This window comes from Rana temporaria, chromosome 8 (assembly GCF_905171775.1).
Source record: "Rana temporaria chromosome 8, aRanTem1.1, whole genome shotgun sequence".
Classification (NCBI taxonomy): domain Eukaryota; kingdom Metazoa; phylum Chordata; class Amphibia; order Anura; family Ranidae; genus Rana; species Rana temporaria.
The window spans coordinates 153,850,964-153,871,040 of NC_053496.1; the positions used below are offsets into that span (position 1 = coordinate 153,850,964).

General features: G+C 43.9%; 1 protein-coding gene across 1 annotated transcript in view; it reads left to right on the forward strand.

The window, feature by feature from the left end:
- The first annotated feature begins 7,340 nt into the window (after positions 1–7,340).
- The window catches only part of LOC120909185 (zinc finger protein 692-like), a 159,476-nt gene continuing 146,739 nt past the window's right edge, over positions 7,341–20,077 (forward strand). Inside the window, exons 1-2 of the mRNA XM_040320904.1 lie at positions 7,341–7,421; positions 17,353–17,504. Coding sequence (XP_040176838.1) covers positions 7,416–7,421; positions 17,353–17,504 — 158 coding nt within the window. The 5' untranslated portion in view covers positions 7,341–7,415. The remainder of the gene's footprint in view (positions 7,422–17,352; positions 17,505–20,077) is intronic.

Genomic DNA, 20,077 nt, shown 5'->3' on the forward strand with positions numbered 1-20,077 from the left:
GCTTCTGTTTAAACCCAGGCTTGTCATAGGCATTGGTTTCCCGCACCGCATCAGTGTGAAGCCAGGCTGATTCAGCCTGGCTTCACTCTAATGTGGTGCGGGAAACCACATATGATTCGGAAAGGTATCGCACCGCATTCCTGTTCAAATCGCATGCGTTTCTAAAGATGTCGCTGTTTAATGACAAGTGGTTGATAAAGGAGATAACTGAGGGCTAGTTTTTGGACTTTTTAGGCACAATTTGGTTGGTCAGAATATATTCATACAAAGAGAGATTTTCTCTAAAAAGTTTTTTGTTTATTTAGATATAAAATATCATAATATATGTAGAACAAAGAGTAATTGCCGTTTCCAGCAAAGAACTATCTAAAAGGCTAACTGAGCAAACCTATCCATAAACATTAACAGGAATCATACACAGAATGTCAATGTATCCACAATGAAATTGAACACTTTCAAAAAATATGAAATAAAGTGCATAAATATAATTGGTAATCCTGTCAAGTTATGGAAATGCAGGCAGAGGTATGTCTGCAGTGATGTGGCTTGCTGCGTTAGTAGACTCGACCGGTTTCGCGCTTGGATAGCGCTCCCTCACGGAGTCAGCAGTGTGGTTTTGACTGTAGGACAACATTAAACAATAATACAAAGACAAATAAAACGAAAAGATGCATCAGTTTGGATAATAACATTAATGAAATAAAATATACATACGGGCAAACAGAAAGGGGAAAGGGGGGGGAAAAAGAAAAAAAGGGGGGGGGAAGGGGGGGAAAGAGGGATGAAGGGGGAAAGGGAAACAACAAGGGGAAAAGGGGAAAGAGATTAAGAAGGGGGAGGGAGGGGGGTGAAAAAAAAAGAAAACGGGAGAAAAGGGGAGGGGGGGAAAAACAGGAGAAGGGGAACGGGGAAGAGGAGGAAAGGGGGAAAAAAGGGGGACAGAGAAGGGATCAAGAGTGAAGAAAGAATTGTGAAAAAAGAAGAAGGGATGAATGAAAGTAACAAGAAAGGGGAAAAAGAAGAAGGGATGAATGAAAGTAACAAGAAAGGGGAAGGGAAGGTGGGAAGATAGAGTCCTGATAGGTGAGGACCAGGCCCAGAGCATTTCCTCAATGATACAATGGGAACAAGGGTATATAGTAGAATAATTTATGAGGGGAGAAACGCAAAAATGAAATGAAAAAATTATAACGTGGGTACTTACAGATAATATTTGTTAGTATAGGAATTAATCCATGAACAATGCGTATTGAGCATAGGAGTTTCCTAGCAACAATAGAGGAAAAAAGTAGACTATGTCCGGGCTGCTGGACGTATTATAATGAGTATAAAAACGAACCCAAAGTAAAAAATATTAAAAATCTGGAGAGTAATAAAGAAATATACTGGTATTATAATATGCTTGACGACTATATAATTAAAGCAAATTGGTACAGAAGTAACAGTGGAGGCATCCTACCTTCAATGAAGGAGGGTAGAGCCTAAAGGAAAGGATAGAAGGGAGAGGATGAGCAAACCCCTCTGTCAGTCCTCAATGGATGCTAAACTTCCTGGTAGCAGAAGTGAGAATAGTAACCAAGTCTGGATGCCGGCTGGAAGCCAGGTGATCAGGCAGAAATATGCCTGGTACATTAAAAAGAGAATTGGTAGGTGCCATTGGTAGGTGCCATTGTGTTACCAATGGTATCACACGGTGTGGCCATTGCTCATTCTGCTCATGGATTACTGAGGGCACTAGATTCACCCTACCCAATGGGGAAATGTTTATACCCAATTTCCATTCCGATTGCAACACTGAGGGAGTGATTTACCTGATGACATGTCAATGTCAGGCCTTTTACGTGGGTAAAACCATCAGAAAATTTAGAGCCAGGATCCGTGACCATGTGTACTATTCGGAAAAAGGAAAAATGGTGACTTCAGTGAGCAGACACCTGGATCTATATCACAGCTTTAGCAATAAGGTAGTTTCCTTTATTGCCCTCGCTGTGATTCCAAAAAATGACCGGGGGGGTAATTGGGACAAGCTGGTATTGCAAAGAGAAACCTTGTGGATAGAACGTCTCAACGCCCTCTATGCCCCCGGCCTCAATGAGACACAATCATACAAACCCTTTTTATAAACATTCCAGGTATACTGATTAACCTACTTTAAACTTGGTCTTTTCAGTTTTCTATTCCCCACTCTACTCCTCCCTGCCTTTTCTATATATTTTATCTTTGACACTATAAGCACAATCATGCAATATAGATAAGTAATGGACATACTGTTAGGTAAACCCTCATAAATATATATTATGATGATCATTCTAAAAATATAAGTTCTCACTAGATGATATGCAATACTACCCTCATGTGATTTATAAGCTATTTCTACTTATATTTGTACTAAACTATTATATAGAATTTATCCTGTACATGATTGTCGATATGCCATCAAAAAGATGTGACATTTGGATTACCAACCCTTATTTTTGTCAATATTCTGTTCCTTCCCCCCTCCCTCTCTCCCCCTTCCCTTGCTATTTGTCAGGACCTGGATTTGAACCTGGGACCTCAGCTATGTCTGGCAGTGAACCTTCTCACTGAGCTATCTGGGATGCTGGACAGCTCCCTGTCTGATCTGCTGGACAAACCCATCTGATCCATTGAACATTCCTGCCTTGTGTCTTGATTGTCTTGAACCTTGAACCCCTTGCTCCTCCCACGAACTTCCTGATATAAGCCATGTCTCTGCACTTCCTCCTTGCCAGAATATTGTGCTATCTCCAGCCTATATCTCGCTCCTGTCTTCCCTGCTGCCGTCCATATTTGCTACTGCTCGTTACCGACCACTTGGCTTGTTATCGACTACGCTTCTGCCTGATCCCAACCTACAAATACTTATTACCGACCCCTTGGCTTGTTATCGACTACGCTTCTGTTTGATCCTCACCTGCTTATCTGCTATTGTACCCCGGCTTTCTCACCTCCTGGTGGGGCAATCCTGAGGACCGCGACCTGGCGCTAACACGCAGCAAAATCCATCTTCACCTTCAGAAGCTCTGGTGAATACCGGTTAGCGCTTAGATTCCGCACCTCAGGTGACCCCGTGTCATCAGCCAGGGTGACCTGTTCTGCTGCTATAGCTACTGGCCTCTGAGCCTGACTCCAGACCGTGACACTATTTCTACGTTTTTCTATCTATGCAAGGAACTTTCAATTATGAATGAAAAATATTTTTTGTTATATCTCCACAATTACTAATACTGTAACCAGTACTTAGTATTATACATACATGGGCAACGATCTCTATCTAATTTTCCTTTTCCCTCCTTGCTCCATCTATATTACGTCTTCCTCTAATTCCTTTATCCTACACTAGTCCTGATATGGTTTATTCCATCCACAGAGATCCCCCCCCCCCTCGATACAATGGCTGGCCGCGCATTACAGGTCTCTTTTCAGAGATATGTAATCGCACCACTAGATGGAGTCTTCCATCCTGGTGCGATGCCTCTTATGTATGACGCTGCAATTCCCCACACACATGATGAGGAAATGCGCGGCTGCTGCGGATGACGTCACACGCTATTGCCGTGTGCTACGTCCTCTCCGCTCTGAACGAGGCTCTATTTAAGTCCCTGCACACGAGACACGAATGCCGCAGTCTCTCGGGAGACTAGTGGAGGAGGCCGCCGCGGTATTAATATAACCAGGTATGCCTTTTTCTATTACCGTTTCCACACCTTAACTCATCTACCTTTTTTTGCTATTAATAGTCTTCAATTCTCTTTTTAATGTACCAGGCATATTTCTGCCTGATCACCTGGCTTCCAGCCGGGATCCAGACTTGGTTACTATTCTCACTTCTGCTACCAGGAAGTTTAGCATCCATTAAAGACTGACAGAGGGGTTTGCTCATCCTCTCCCTTCTATCCTTTCCTTTAGGCTCTACCCTCCTTCATTGAAGGTAGGATGCCTCCACTGTTACTTCTGTACCAATTTGCTTTAATTATATAGTCGTCAAGCATATTATAATACTAGTATATTTCTTTATTACTCTCCAGATTTTTAATATTTTTTACTTTGGGTTCGTTTTTTTATACTCATTATAATACGTCCAGCAGCCCGGACATAGTCTACTTTCTTCCTCTATTGTTGCTAGGAAACTCCTATGCTCAATACGCATTGTTCATGGATTAATTCCTATACTAACAAATATTATCTGTAAGTACCCACGTTATAATTTTTTCATTTCATTTTTGCGTTTCTCCCCTCATAAATTATTCTACTATATACCCTTGTTCCCATTGTATCATTGAGGAAATGCTCTGGGCCTGGTCCTCACCTATCAGGACTCTATCTTCCCACCTTCCCTTCCCCTTTCTTGTTACTTTCATTCATCCCTTCTTCTTTTTCCCCTTTCTTGTTACTTTCATTCATCCCTTCTTCTTTTTTCACAATTCTTTCTTCACTCTTGATCCCTTCTCTGTCCCCCTTTTTTCCCCCTTTCCTCCTCTTCCCCGTTCCCCTTCCCCTCCTCCTGTTTTTCCCCCCCGTCCCCTTTTCTCCAGTTTTCTTTTTTTTCACCCCCCTTCTTAATCTCTTTCCCCTTTTCCCCTTGTTGTTTCCCTTTCCCCCTTCATCCCTCTTTCCCCCCCCTTCCCCCCCTTTTTTTCTTTCCCCCCCCCCCCTTTCCCCTTTCTGTTTGCCCGTATGTATATTTTATTTCATTAATGTTATTATCCAAACTGATGCATCTTTTCGTTTTATTTGTCTTTGTATTATTGTTTAATGTTGTCCTACAGTCGAAACCACACTGCTGACTCAGTGAGGAAGCGCTATCCAAGCGCGAAACCGGTCGAGTCTACTAACGCAGCAAGCCACATCACTGCAGACATACCTCTGCCTGCATTTCCATAACTTGACAGGATTACCAATTATATTTATGCACTTTATTTCATATTTTTTGAAAGTGTTCAATTTCATTGTGGATACATTGACATTCTGTGTATGATTCCTGTTAATGTTTATGGATAGGTTTGCTCAGTTAGCCTTTTAGATAGTTCTTTGCTGGAAACGGCAATTACTCTTTGTTCTACATATATTATGATATTTTATATCTAAATAAACAAAAAACTTTTTAGAGAAAATCTCTCTTTGTATGAATATATTCTGACCAACCAAATTGCGCCTAAAAAATCCAAAAACTAGCCCTCAGTTATCTCCTTTATCATTTATACTAGGACGTGGCACCCTCTTATTTTGTAATATCCACATGCACACTACATGTGAGGATATTCCTACTCCCCTTTTTTCAAATGACAAGTGGTTGTTTCTGTGCATCACTTCCGGCTTTGCGGGTGGAATGCACGCCAGGCCATCTTTTCTGACTGTAATAGCGGGCCGTTTTTGGATGATATTTTGGATGATAAAAGTACCAAGAGATTTTATACCATTAGAGGCTCCTTTTCCGTTTTTATTTTTACCATATTGCCTGTCCATTAATCTCATTGGAGCAATACCAGGATCATACTGAGGAGAAGCAAGGATCTGTACCAGAAAACCACCAGGAATATCAGGACAGGTCTCCCTAATAACCTACAAGCCTTACTGACTTCCCTTGCTGTAAAGTAAGAGGGTCACCGACGTCTGGTGAGTGCGGTGTAATATTCACCATAGGGGCATCCTGGGTATCAGGCACTAAAGATTGCACAATTTACAAAGACTTTTGCACTAGTTCACCTTTTCCACATTTACATTTTTTATGTATTTGTATACTTGCATTTATATTGGCATTCTATAGTTTGGTATCTGTGATAAATTTATTATGGTACACTTTTGATTTTTTGCACGTTAATGCAAGGGCTGCCTAGGGATAATTTTACACTGGGCATGCGACTCTTTGCTGTGCGATTTAAGTACATTAATTTTGTATGGGTGACAGTACACTGCTGGAGGGCTTCATTTTAAGGTAAATCTCTCATAATGTGCTAGTATGTGATGCCCATACTAGCACATTATAGATTTACGTCATTTTTATTTATTTTTATTTTTTTACCAGTAATGGCGGCGATCTGCGATTTTTATTGTGACTGTGACATTGTGACGGACAGATTAGACACTTTTGACATGTTTTGGGACCATTCACATTTATACAACGATTAGTGCTATAAAACTGCACTGATTACTGTGTAAATGTGACTGGCAGGGAAGGGGTTAACACTAGGTGCGAGGAAGGGGTTAAATATGTTCCCTAGGACTGATTCTAACTATAGGGGAGGACTCACAGGGGGAAGGGGACCGATCTGTGTTCCTCTGTACTGGGAACACACCATCGGTCTCCTCACCTCTGACAGGACATGGATCTGTGTGTTTACACACACAGATCCACAGTCCTGGCGTGATTGCGGGCAATCGCAGGTGCCCGGCGGACATTGCGGCCGCCGGGCACACACACCGGGTCACAAGGCCTGGGAAACCCAGGACGTCATATGACCTCCACCCAGGAGGGTTCCTGTCGATGTCATTTTACAATGACTCGGTAAGGAAGGGGTTAAAATGAAGCCCTTCAGTGGTGTACTGTCACTGCTGACAGGGCTTCCATCTTCACCCGGTCTTCCGGGTTGGCGAGCTCCGGTCCTTTGATTGGACAAGCCGCGGTGACCTCACTCCCACACGTGCGAGCTGCAAATGCTGTTCGCAGCACAGAGCTCTGAGGGAAAGGCACAGGTATGTCATTCCCGGGGATTTCACAAGTAAATATTTCCTAAACGGTGCATGTTTAGAAGATATTTACTGTACCTATTGGTAAGCCTTGATATAGGCTCACCTATAGGTAAAAATCATCCACTGGAGTTAACTCCCACTTTAAGACTTGACGTATTTGGTATTTATTTACTCAACGCAACCCCGTCTTTTATATTCTACTAACAAATTGGTGCAATATTGCATTTGTTTGCACTAAAATTAATTTTAGTATATTTTTTTCCTGAAAATATGTGTTAGATAAATAACTGCACAAATATTGACATAAAAAAATGCAACTACCACCATTTTATCCACCAGGGTCACTGCTTTCAAAAAATATATACTTTTATGTGGTGTTTAAAGTATATTCTAGCAAAAAAAAATAAGATTTTAACATAAGTAAAACAAAATGATAGAAAAAAACTGCCCCTATAGAAAAGTGGTTATATTTTATACAGTATTATGCTTTGTTTAGCTTTGTACAGCGGGTGAAGTCCCTACTTCTGGCAACATCTTCCCTTAATAAAGATGGCCGCCGTAACCTCAAACGTCATTGCACAGGAAAGCAAGGGGCATTGTAAGTAGGCCACGCCTCGGCGACACGTCATTTAAGCAAGTCGTCAAGCTGCAAGAGTGGAGAACGCCGAGGCCCTCAAGCTGCGGACCCCACGCTTAAAAGGGCGATGCAGGTGAGGTCGGCGCTGGGACTGGAGACATTAGTAAAAGACGCCTCTTTTTATTTCCTGGGCACTGTGAACCCCTGATGGGTGACGTCACTGCCTGGCTTGGAGCAGTCACGTGGTTTAGGCAGGACTTTGGCTTGGGGGTCTCTGTGTGTCTCACATGGAGGTCCAGAATGGTTTGGGGGCAGCTTCATGGATGAGCTTTCAGCGTACCCCATAGCATGCAGTCCTAGGCTCTGAAGTTTTGGTATCTGGGATTTGAATATCTCTTGTTTACAATACTGGTATACAGACTTTGTATCCACATCATCAGTATTTACCACATTTTATTGCAAGGGATTGGTAAAAATAAAGCCCTGTCTGTGTTATGGTAGCCTGTGTCCCCACTGAGGAGATTTCCCTTCACTTCCTATTCTGTAGACACAACAGGAAGTGAGGGGAAAACTAAACCGATCAGCGATAACATTATGACCCCTGACAGGTAGAGTGAATAACATTGATTATCTCGTTATAATGGCACCTGAAAGTAGGTGGGATATATTAGGCAGCAAGTAGGGTTGCCACCTCATCCCTTTAAAAAGGAACACATATGAATTACACAGGTTCTGTGGCTGATTAAGGTGGTAATTAAACTCACTTGGTGCCTTATCTGCATTAAATTAGCCTCAGAATCTGTGTAATTCAGATGTTTTTAAAGGGATGAGGTGGCAACCCTAGCAGCAAGTGAACATGTTGTCCCATGTCAATGTCAGTGTTGTCGTCATGGGGGTGTAGGGGGTGTGAATCCCACCCGAATGACACCTGCCAGAAGGGCAACACCACCACAGGGGCGGACTGACCATTCGGGCATTGCCCGAGGGTCCATGGCCATTAGGGTGCCCCATGAGAGGCTCCTAGCAGAAAGAAGACCAGGGCTCATTGCCTAGCAGGGGCACGCTGGCATCTGGCTGAGACAGTGCAGCTCCACCCCACCACCTTTCCGGACGAATGGAGGAGGAGGGAGATTGAATCTGCTCCACCTCCTGCCCGTATTTCTCTGTGTCCGCCCACATTGCAACCCCTGATGTACAGCCAGTGCTGCTGTGCCTGTGAAGGGGATCGCGTGCCTGTGAAGGGGATCGCGTGCCTGTGAAGGGGATCGCGTGCCTGTGAAGGGGATCGCGTGCCTGTGAAGGGGATCGCGTGCCTGTGAAGGGGATCGCGTGCCTGTGAAGGGGATCGCGTGCCTGTGAAGGGGATCGCGTGCCTGTGAAGGAGATCGCGTGCCTGTGAAGGAGATCGCGTGCCTGTGAAGGGGATCGCGTGCCTGTGAAGGGGATCGCGTGCCTGTGAAGGGGATCGCGTGCCTGTGAAGGGGATCGCGTGCCTGTGATGGGGATCGCGTGCCTGTGAAGGAGATCGCGTGCCTGTGAAGGAGATCGCGTGCCTGTGAAGGGGATCGCGTGCCTGTGAAGGGGATCGCGTGCCTGTGAAGGGGATCGCGTGCCTGTGATGGGGATCGCGTGCCTGTGATAGGGATCGCGTGCCTGTGATAGGGATCGCGTGCCTGTGATAGGGATCGCGTGCCTGGGATAGGGATCGCGTGCCTGTGATAGGGATCGCGTGCCTGTGTTAGGGATCGCGTGCCTGTGATAGGGATCGCGTGCCTTTGAAGGGGATCGCGTGCCTGTGAAGTGGTTCGCGTGCCTGGGATAGGGATCGCGTGCCTGGGATAGGGATCGCGTGCCTGTGATAGGGATCGCGTGCCTGTGATAGGGATCGCGTGCCTGTGATAGGGATCGCGTGCCTGTGATAGGGATCGCGTGCCTGTGATAGGGATCGCGTGCCTGTGATAGGGATCGCGTGCCTGTGATAGGGATCGCGTGCCTTTGAAGGGGATCACGTGCCTGTGAAGTGGTTCGCGTGCCTGGGATAGGGATCGCGTGCCTGTGAAGGGGATTGCGTGCCTGTGAAGGGGATTGCGTGCCTGTGAAGTGGTTTGCGTGCCTGTGATGGGGATCGCGTGCCTGTGAAGGGGATCGCGTGCCTGTGAAGGGGATCGCGTGCCTGTGAAGGGGATCGCGTGCCTGTGAAGGGGATCGCGTGCCTGTGAAGGAGATCGCGTGCCTGTGAAGTGGTTCGCGTGCCTGTGAAGTGGTTCGCGTGCCTGTGATGGGGATCGCGTGCCTGTGATGGGGATCGCGTGCCTGTGATGGGGATCGCGTGCCTGTGATGGGGATCGCGTGCCTGTGATGGGGATCGCGTGCCTGTGATGGGGATCGCGTGCCTGTGATGGGGATCGCGTGCCTGTGATGGGGATCGCGTGCCTGTGATGGGGATCGCGTGCCTGTGATGGGGATCGCGTGCCTGTGAAGGGGATCGCGTGCCTGTGAAGGGGATCGCGTGCCTGTGAAGGGGATCGCGTGCCTGTGAAGGGGATCGCGTGCCTGTGAAGGGGATCGCGTGCCTGTGAAGGGGATCGCGTGCCTGTGAAGGGGTTCGCGTGCCTGTGAAGTGGTTCGCGTGCCTGTGAAGTGGTTCGCGTGCCTGTGAAGTGGTTCGCGTGCCTGTGAAGTGGTTCGCGTGCCTGTGAAGTGGTTCGCGTGCCTGTGAAGTGGTTCGCGTGCCTGTGAAGTGGTTCGCGTGCCTGTGAAGGGGATCGCGTGCCTGTGAAGTGGTTCGCGTGCCTGTGAAGTGGTTCGCGTGCCTGTGAAGGGGATCGCGTGCCTGTGAAGGGGATCGCGTGCCTGTGAAGGGGATCGCGTGCCTGTGAAGGGGTTCGCGTGCCTGTGAAGGGGTTCGCGTGCCTGTGAAGGGGTTCGCGTGCCTGTGAAGGGGATCGCGTGCCTGTGAAGGGGTTCGCGTGCCTGTGAAGGGGTTCGCGTGCCTGTGAAGGGGATCGCGTGCCTGTGAAGTGGATCGCGTGCCTGTGAAGTGGTTCGCGTGCCTGTGAAGTGGTTCGCGTGCCTGTGATAGGGATCGCGTGCCTTTGATAGGGATCGCGTGCCTTTGATAGGGATCGCGTGCCTTTGATAGGGATCGCGTGCCTGTGATAGGGATCGCGTGCCTGTGAAGTGGTTTGCGTGCCTGTGTAGGGGATTGCGTGCCTGTGTAGGGGATTGCGTGCCTATCAAGTGGATTGCGTGGGTGGGGAATTTGATCACCCCTGACTGTGCCCGTATCCTCCTCCAGTCCCCCTCTGTCTCCTTCTCTAGGCTCCTCTGGGCCCCCTTTGTCCTCCATCTGTCAGTATGGAGAGCGGAGCAAGGAGCCGGTAAATCTGTAATTTACCGGCTCCTTCCTTTTTCGAATGAACACTGTCTGTCCTCAGTCCCTCTCCATCTCAAAAGACCCCTGATATCTCACCAGGGCTAATAAAAAAATAAAATAAAGAATTTTAATAATAATTTAAAAGGTTAAATAAAATAAAAGCACACTGACATGGTCCACTCCCCCCCCCCCCAAAAAAAAGAAAGCATTTATTTGTAATAACAATATATAACAAAAAAATAAATAAATAGTGAAAAATTATAAAAACAAAAAATAAATAAATAGTGAAAACTTATAAAAACAATCAATTGTAAAAAATAAAATTGTAAAAAATAAAAAATACGACAGACCCAGTCACATGACATTAAAAGTATCGGCGAGTAAAAAAAAAAGTATTGGTACTTGCACTCGGTCTTAAAAAAGTGGTATCAGTGCAACCCTATTATAAATATGTGAATTAACCACTTAAGGATTGGAAGATTTGCCCCCCTTAATGACCATGCCATTTTTTGCGATATGTCACTGCGTCGCTTTAACTGAAAGCTGCGACGCTGTACCCAAACAAAATTGACGTGTTTTTTTGGTGGTATTTGATCACCTCTGCGGTTTTAATTTTTTTTTACTATAAACAAAAAAAGACCAACAATTTTGAAAAAAAATAAAAAAAATTTACTTTTTGCTATAATAAATATCCAGAAATAAAATGTAGAAAAAAAACAAAAAACGATTTCTTCATCAGTTTAGGCCAATATGTATTCTTCTACATATTTTTGGTTAAAAAAAAAATTGCAATAAGCGTATATTGATTGGTTTGTGCAAAAGTTATTGCGTCTACAAAATAAGGGGTATAGACTTATGGCATTTTTTTTTTTACTAGTAATGGCGGTGATTTGCAATTTTTAGTGGGACTGTGACATTGCGGCAGATAGATCGGATACTTTTTTGGGACCATTGACGTTTATACAGCGATCAGAGCTAAAAATAGCCAATGATTACTGTATAAATGTTACTGGCAGGGAAGGGGTTAACACCAGGGAGTGATCAAGGGGTTAAATGTTCCCTGGGAGGTGTTTCTAACTGTGAGGGGAGTGTACTGACAGGGAGTAGAGAGAGAGCGCTGTTCCTGATTACTAGGAACAGCAGATCTCTCTCTACTTCCCTGACAGAACGAGGATCTGTCTGTTTACATTGACAAATCACTGTTCTGTCTCTCTCAGGAGCAATCGTAGGTCGCAGGCAGACATTGTGGCCGCCAACCACGTAAATCGGCTTCGATGTTGTGCGGCCGCCTATACCCCTTAAAGCGAACGCCGTACAGCTACGGTCATTCGCGTATAAGAACGGCGGCTGGTCGGCAAGTAGCTAAAATCACTCATCGAGCTACTCATCTATCGCCCAGTAGTCCTAGACTTGGCACACTCCAGAGTGCAGGGAAACCTGACCAGGATCCCTTATGGCATTTCGAAAGTATAGTATGCAAAATGTGGTGGCCCTTCCTAAAACAAGCACTCATGGAGAAAATGAAAAAAAGTGAATAATAGACGCAGGGAGATGTACTATAAAACACCTTTCTCTTGCTGCCGATGACGGCTAAAGCTGCTACCTTATCCTGTCGACAGATAGGTAAACAAGTCTAAACATAAAATATACAATAAAATCATATACAGTGGGGATCGAAAGTTTGGGCACCCCAGGTAAAAATTTGTATTAACGTGCATAACGAAGCCAAGGAAAAGATGGAAAAATCTCCAAAAGGCATCAAATTACAGATTAGACATTCTTATAATATGTCAAAAAAATTAGATTTTATTTCCATAATTTACACTTTAAAAATTACAGAAAACTAAAAAATGGCGTCTGCAAAAGTTTGGGCACCCTGCAGAGTTACTATCTTGTACTGCCCCCTTTGGCAAGTATCACAGCTTGTAAACGCTTTTTGTAGCCAGCCAAGAGTCTTTCAATTCTTGTTTGAGGTATCTTTGCCCATTCTTCCTTAGAAAAGTCTTCCAGTTCTTTGAGATTTCTGGGCTGTCTGTCACGCACTGCTCTTTAAAGGTCTATCCATAGATTTTCAATTATGTTGAGGTCAGGAGATTGTGAAGGCCATGGCAAAACCTTCAGTTTACGCCTCTTGATGTAATCCCCCGTGGATTTTGGGGTGTATTTAGGATCATTATCCATTTGTAGAAGCCATCCTCTCTTTAACTTCAGCTTTTTCACAGATGGCATCAAGTTACCATCCAAAATTTGCTGAAATTTTATTGAATCCATTTTTCCTTCTACTCGTGAAATGTTCCCTGTGCCACTGGCTGCAATACAACCCCAAAGCATGACTGATCCACCCCCATGCTTAACAGTTGGACAGAGGTTCTTTTCAATAAATTCTGTGCCCTTTCTTCTCTAAACGTACCTTTGCTCATTCCACCCAAAAAGTTCTATTTTAACCTCATCGGTCCACAGAACTTGTTTCCAAAATGCATCAGGTTTGTCTATATGTTCATTTGCAAAGTTCGAACGCTGATTTTTGTGGTGAGGACGTAGAAGAGGTTTTCTTCTGATGACTGTTCCATGAAGACCATATTTGTACAAGTATCTCTTTATAGTGGAATAGTGTACCACAACTCCAGTGTCTGCCAGATCTTTCTGGAGGGATCGTGCAGTCAAACGTGGGTTTTGAATTGCTTTTCTCACAATCCTGCGAGCTGTTTAGTGTTGCTCACGAATATTCGCATTGCGAATATTCGACTCGAATATAGCATATTCGAGAAATCGCGCTATATTTCGAATTTCGCGGTGAATATTCGCAATTCCGAATATTCGCATTTTTTCAATTTGATTTTTAAAACAGATCACATCCTATCGACGTCTAAAAGCATTGCTGGTATGATTAGAGACCCTGGGCCGAGTAGCTAAGCTGAGGCGATCCTTTTATGTTTCCAAATTGAAAAAAAAAAAAATTGCGATTTTTCGCTATTGCGAATGCGAAAATGATTGCGAATTTTCGATAACTGTGGTAGGAGAACTCTGATTGTCTCTGATGCAAAAGGGGGGGGCTTTGTGTATGTGTATGTTATGAATATTTGTATGTTTGATATTATTATTTTTTGTAAGAAGGAAAAAATTGCGCATACCTTAAAAAAGGGGAGAATACAGCAGCAACTCAAAAATGTTATACAACATAAATTAATACAAGACAGAAAATGGAGTCGCTCTACAAGAATAAAAAATATGTCTAGTGACAAGACATGTGGGCAAATTATAAAATAAGCAAGCGCAAATAACTTGTGAAATACACAGTGAAACAAATATATAAAGAAATATAGTCCCAATAATAGAAAAATAATCTTTCATAAAAATGTCTTTGATATGTGAAGTAAAAAAAAGTCCAAAGCATGCAGCATGAACGTGTTCAATCTTCAAGGTGTTTGATTGACAAACGGCTGTGACAGATGGATAGAGTAAAGAATCACCACCAATGCAAAACACTTTTTATTTTGTATTGTAAAATATCACGAATATTCTGAGCCAATCAGAGTGCTCCTTCCGCATTTGCCGAATATTCGCAATTATTTTGTATTGTAAAATATCAAGAATATTCTGAGCCAATCAGAGTGCTCCTTCCGCATTTGCCGAATATTCGCAATTATTTTGTATTGTAAAATATCAAGAATATTCTGAGCCAATCAGAGTGCTCCTTCCGCATTTGCCGAATATTCGCAATTATTTTGTATTGTAAAATATCACGAATATTCTGAGCCAATCAGAGCGCTCCTCCAGCATTTCTCGAAATTGCGCAATAAATATCGCATTCGCATGTTGCGATATTTCGATAAAATATCACGAATATTCTGAGCCAATCAGAGTGCTCCTACCGCAGTTATCAAAAAATCGCAATTATTTTCGCATTCGCAATAGCGAAAAATCGCAATCATTTAATTTCGATAAAATATCACGAATATTCGAATTTAGCGAATATATCTCGAATATTCGAATATATATTCGAGATATATCGCGAAATCGAATATGGCATATTCTGCTCAACACTAGAGCTGTTCTGTCTGATATTTTTCTTGGTCTTCCAGATCTTGCTTTAAATTCCACTGTTGCTGATGACTGCCATTTCTTAATTACATTCCGAGGAACAGAGGATATTGACATCTGAAAACGCTTTGCTATCTTCTTGTAGCCTTCTCCAGCTTTGTGACCGTCAACTATTTTCAGTTTCAGTTTTCTAGACAACTGCTTAGAAGAACCCATGGTGCTGATTGTTGGGGCAAGGTCAGATGAGTCTGGGCATTTAAAACCTTTGAGATTGACATCACCTGGTCTTCCCAGACGATGATTGAGAACAATCTCAGCTTTGCAAAGGGGGCAGTGCATGCTATAAATTCTGCAGGGTGCCCAAACTTTTGCAGACGCTATTTTTTTGTTTTCTGTAATTTTGAAAGTGTAAATGATGGAAATAAAATCTAACTTTTTTTGACATATTATAAGAATGTCTAATCTGTAATTTGATGCCTTTTGGAGATTTTTCCCTCTTTCCTTGGCTTCGTTATGCACATTAATACAAATTTTTACCTGGGGTGCCCGAACTTTCGATCCCCACTGTATTAGGCAGCGCTACTAAAATGTGATATTTAACATTTAAGATATATATGCAAATAGCTGTATGAGTCCATCAATCCCATGGAAAATTCCAGGAAACAGTCTGTGATAAAAGCGAGGAAGGAAAGGCCTCAATTGATTGAAATGATATCCTTCTACCACCAAACACCACCACTCGTGAAAGATAGCAGGGGGATATAAGACCACCCCTGTTGTGATTGCTCTTACCAGACAGCGCTGGATCACTAGCCTTGAATCGCCATAGATAGACTCCTCATCTCTCAATACCAAAGGATAATTGGGGACATCGAGCAGATGCTCATATGCAGAGGTAAAGGAAATGGCAACAATAGTGTAATTCCGTAATCACTCTTTTATTATAAATCAACCCCCTGTTAAAACCGCACTTACAATATAAAACAATACATCACGTTTTAGACGAAAAACCACTGCCGGGAACTGTAGGTAATCAGAGCAGTGTCTCCTGCCTCCGTTCGTTAGTTCTGGTCTGCTGACGTCCGTGTACGACGATCAGCATGTTGACGTCACTATGACTGGCAGTCACTGTGTCAAATCCAGACGCGTTTCGTCGTTAATTGACATCATCTGCAGTCCACCGAGAATCCTGGTCCATTGCCACCATAATGCAGCTCATGTGTGCACACCAGAAGAAGCCAGGAACGATTATCCTCAAAGCTGGCCATTTAGAAAGAAACCTCTTCTTCACATGTTTGTGAGTATTATTCTTGTAGATCTTAAATGCTGGTGTCCCCTCTTTTGTTTTTGTTTTTTTGTAGTTGCTTCAGGACATCCTCAGTTCTAGAGGGCAGCAAGGCTTGAAGCATTCCCCAGGCAGCATGGTGTCATCTTTTATACCTGTACCAAGCTATCACATTTATGTGCAGGATACAGCAACAATAGATAACACCAGAACTAATAGATACCCCCAGCAACAGTAGACCCTCCACAAAAAATTGATTCCTGCCAGCACCAATAGACCCTACTGTCACGTACCTGGCAGGAGTCTGATATGACAAGGTCGGCCTCCTTTGTATCTCCTACCCAAGCTCCACTGAAGGTGGAACAGATTGTGGCTAGGGTCAGGAGGAAAATGAGTGCCCGGGAATGTTGCTTGTAGAACCTACGGTGGAAGTAGCAGGACAGCAGGTGAAGAGCTGGGGTGGAACTCAGGAGATCAGTGGATGTTAAAGAGGAACTCCAACCAACTTGCAGGCTCAGGCTTGGTGGCTTGTCAGTACTTCCTATGGTCAGGAGACAGGAGAGCACTGGACACAGTAGAGCTGAGAAGATGGAGAGCCCGCGCAGGTTTCCAGAGTTAGTGTCAGAGCCAGGCAGACGATGAAAGCGGAGTCGTGGAGATAGCCGGGTTCGGTAACAGGCAGGCTGCAGAGTACAAGGCATAAGTAGGAGGGGAAGGTCAGGTGCTGGCCGGAGTCAGGTACCAGTAATCAAGTAAATCAGGGTCCAGAAGCAAAGTCAGGGAAAGCCGGGACCAGTAACAGGTATCAAGCAGGTAATAAACAGGGTTCAAAGGATCAGGACACAGCTGAAGACCAGTCAGCATTGGAGTCAGAGCACCCTTTAAATAGGCCATCTGGCACCAACTGGTGTTAGGGATGCGCTCCTGCGCGTACACGCCCCTGCGCGTAAACGCCGTTCGTTGCGCATTGGCGTTCTGAAAGTCTGTTGTTGTCCGGGAACGTGCGCATGCGCACGCTTATGCACCAGACGTGAATCAGCCGTTCTCTTACACCTACAGCACACCCCAGTACCCCTTGCCATTACAAACATTCCATGCTGGAGGTGCCAAAACTGTGTTCCCCCACGTTCCCGCTAAAAAAAGCCCTGCACATGATAATTCCAGAAATGCCATAGTTGCCCACTCTTTCCATTTTCGGCGCCATAAAATGAATTTGTTGAACAGTTTTGGCAATTATTAAAGGTTCATCCAATTTGTCTTAAAAAACAATTTTTCTTTTATTTTGGATAGAGTAGGTGGGAGTAGATGTCAGATTTTAATTAATGTCTATGTCCCCACATAAAACTGTCTTTTCTCTTTTAGGCAACAGCTCGGCGGGAGAAGAGACGTCTTCTAGATGCACAGCGTGGAAAGTGCCGTGTGCGGCTGGGCTCCCACCTTGATGAGTGGTGTGCACTAAAGGATCATTTGGGTTTTGCACAGCATGCACAGTTGGCCAAATTCCTTCTGGACAGGTAAGAACAACTCAAGAAATGTTAAAATTCTCCAATGCATAGAACTCAATAGAACTCAAATGTGTGACAGATTAGCTACTGTAAAGCAGCATTTTTTTTGTAAATGGTATACAGTGCCTTGAAAAAGTATTCATACCCCTTGAAATTTTCCACATTTTGTCATGTTACAACCAAAAACGTAAATGTATTTTATTGGGATTTTATGTGATAGACCAACACAAAGTGGCACATAATTGTGAAGTGGAAGGAAAATGATAAAAAAAAAATCTAATTTTTTTACAACTGAATATGTGAAAAGTGTGGAGTGCATTTGTATTCAGCCCCCCTGAGTCAATACTTTGTAGAACCACCTTTCACTGCAATTACAGTTACAAGTCTTTTTGGGGATGTCTATATCATATATCTAGAGAGTGAAAATTTTGCCCATTCTTCTTATCAAAATACCTCAAGCTCTGTCAGATTGGCTGGAGAGCGTCTGTGAACAGCAACTTTCAAGTCTTGCCACAGATTCTCAATTGGATTTAGGTCTGGACTTTAACTGGGCCATTCTAACACTTTGATCTTAACCATTCCATTGTAGCTCTGGCTGTATATTTAGGGTCGTTGTCTTGCTGGAAGGTGAACCTCTGCCCCAATTTCAAGTCTTTTGCAGACTCTAAAAGGTTTTGGCTCCATCCATCTTCCCATCAACTCTGACTAGCTTCCCTGTCCTTGCTGAAGAAAAGCATCCCCCCAACATGATGCTGCTACCACCATGTTTCACGGTGGGTATAGTGTGTTCAGGGTGATGTGCAATGTTGATTTTCCCCCACACGTAGCATTTTGCTTTTAGGCTAAAAAAAAATATTTTGGTCTTATCTGACCAGAGCACCTTCTTCCACATGTTTGCTGTGTTCCTCACATGGCTTCTCGCAAACTGCAAACAGGACTTCTTATGGCTTTCTTTCAACTATGGCTTTCTTCTTGCCACTCCTCCATAAAGGCCAGATTTGTGGAGTGCACGACTAATAGTTGTCCTGTGGACAGATTCTCCCACATGAGCTGTGGATCTCTGCAGCTCCTCCAGAGTTATCATGGACCTCTTGCCTGCTTCTCTGATAAATGCTCTCCTTGCCTGGCCTGTCCGTTTAGGGGGACAGACATGTCTTGGTAGGTTTGCAGTTGTGCCATACTCTTTCCATTTTCGGATGATGGATTAAACAGTGCTCTGTGAGATGTTCAAAGCTCAGGATATTTTTTAAAATCAAACCTTGCTTTAAACTTTTCCACAACCTAATCCCTGGCCTGTCTGGTCTGTTCCTTGGACTTCATAATGCTGTTTGTTCACTGAGGTTCTCTAACAAACCTCTGAGGGCTTCACAGAACAGCTGTATTTTTACTGAGATTAAATTACACACAGGTGGACTCTATTTACTAATTAGGTGACTTCTGAAGGCAATTGGTTCCACTAGATTTTAGTTAGGGGTATCAGAGTAAAGGGGCCTGAATACAAATGTACGCCACACTTTTCAGATAAAAAAAAAATGAAAAATGAAAAGCTTTTTATCATTTTCCTTCCACTTCACAATTTTGTGCCACTTTGTGTTGGTCTATCACATAAAATCTCAATACATTTACGTTTTTGGTTGTAACATGACAAAATGTGGAAAATGTCACGTGGTATGAATACTTTTTGAAGGCACTGTACATTATCTAATTTGTATCTCTCATGTTCTTCCAACAAACTTTGTTGGATTGCATTGGGGTGGGTTTCCAACTATTGAAAATCAACTCTATAGTGTTCACTTAAAGCGGCCGTAGATGGGTCAGCTTAGATTCAAACCATCTATGAGCAGATTCCCAACAGGTGGTGCTAGAGGTAAAAATTAGAAGATGCCAATGCGGATGCCATTAAAACCCGGACATTATGGGGGTTTGATGGTGGAGGGGTTCCCCCTCTGTATTCACCTCTCCCACAATCTACTTACCTCCCACCTAGGGTCAGGTTGCGCCCTCCTTAGAGTTGCCTGCCACTGTTGTGCAGGTCCATCTTTTGCTGCAGCTGTCTTTAGTGAAGCCTAAAGTCACTTGTAGTACAGGTTTTTCTAAGGACAGCAGTTGTCAAGCAATGAATGCTGTGTCCTGAGCAATGTACCACCAATATATTCAATATTTTATACGCTCCTTTTATTCACCTATTTCCCTTATGTATACCCACCGTTGACATCTGATGTACTGCCACCAGTGGCATCTGCTTATGCCAAGTTATAGCATGTGTGATGGCTCTTGGTAAAACATTGGCTAAGGCACCATCACACAGTAGGCGTTTTGCCATGATGCAGATCCCAGCGGAAAGAATCTACTGATTCCTGCTGCTGAGATTGACCTCTGTGTTCAGATAGCAGCAGCTGCAATGATAGGCTGTCGGTGGGCACAGTTATTCGTGCCTGTTTGGACAGTCAGCGATTACCTGCAGTGATTGTGGATTTGCAGTGTGGTAAACTGCGTGTGTGAATGGTACCTAAGTATGTGCTACTGAGACTGGCCAAAGGCATTGCATCAAGTGCCTGTAAGTACAAGCGTCATATGTAGTT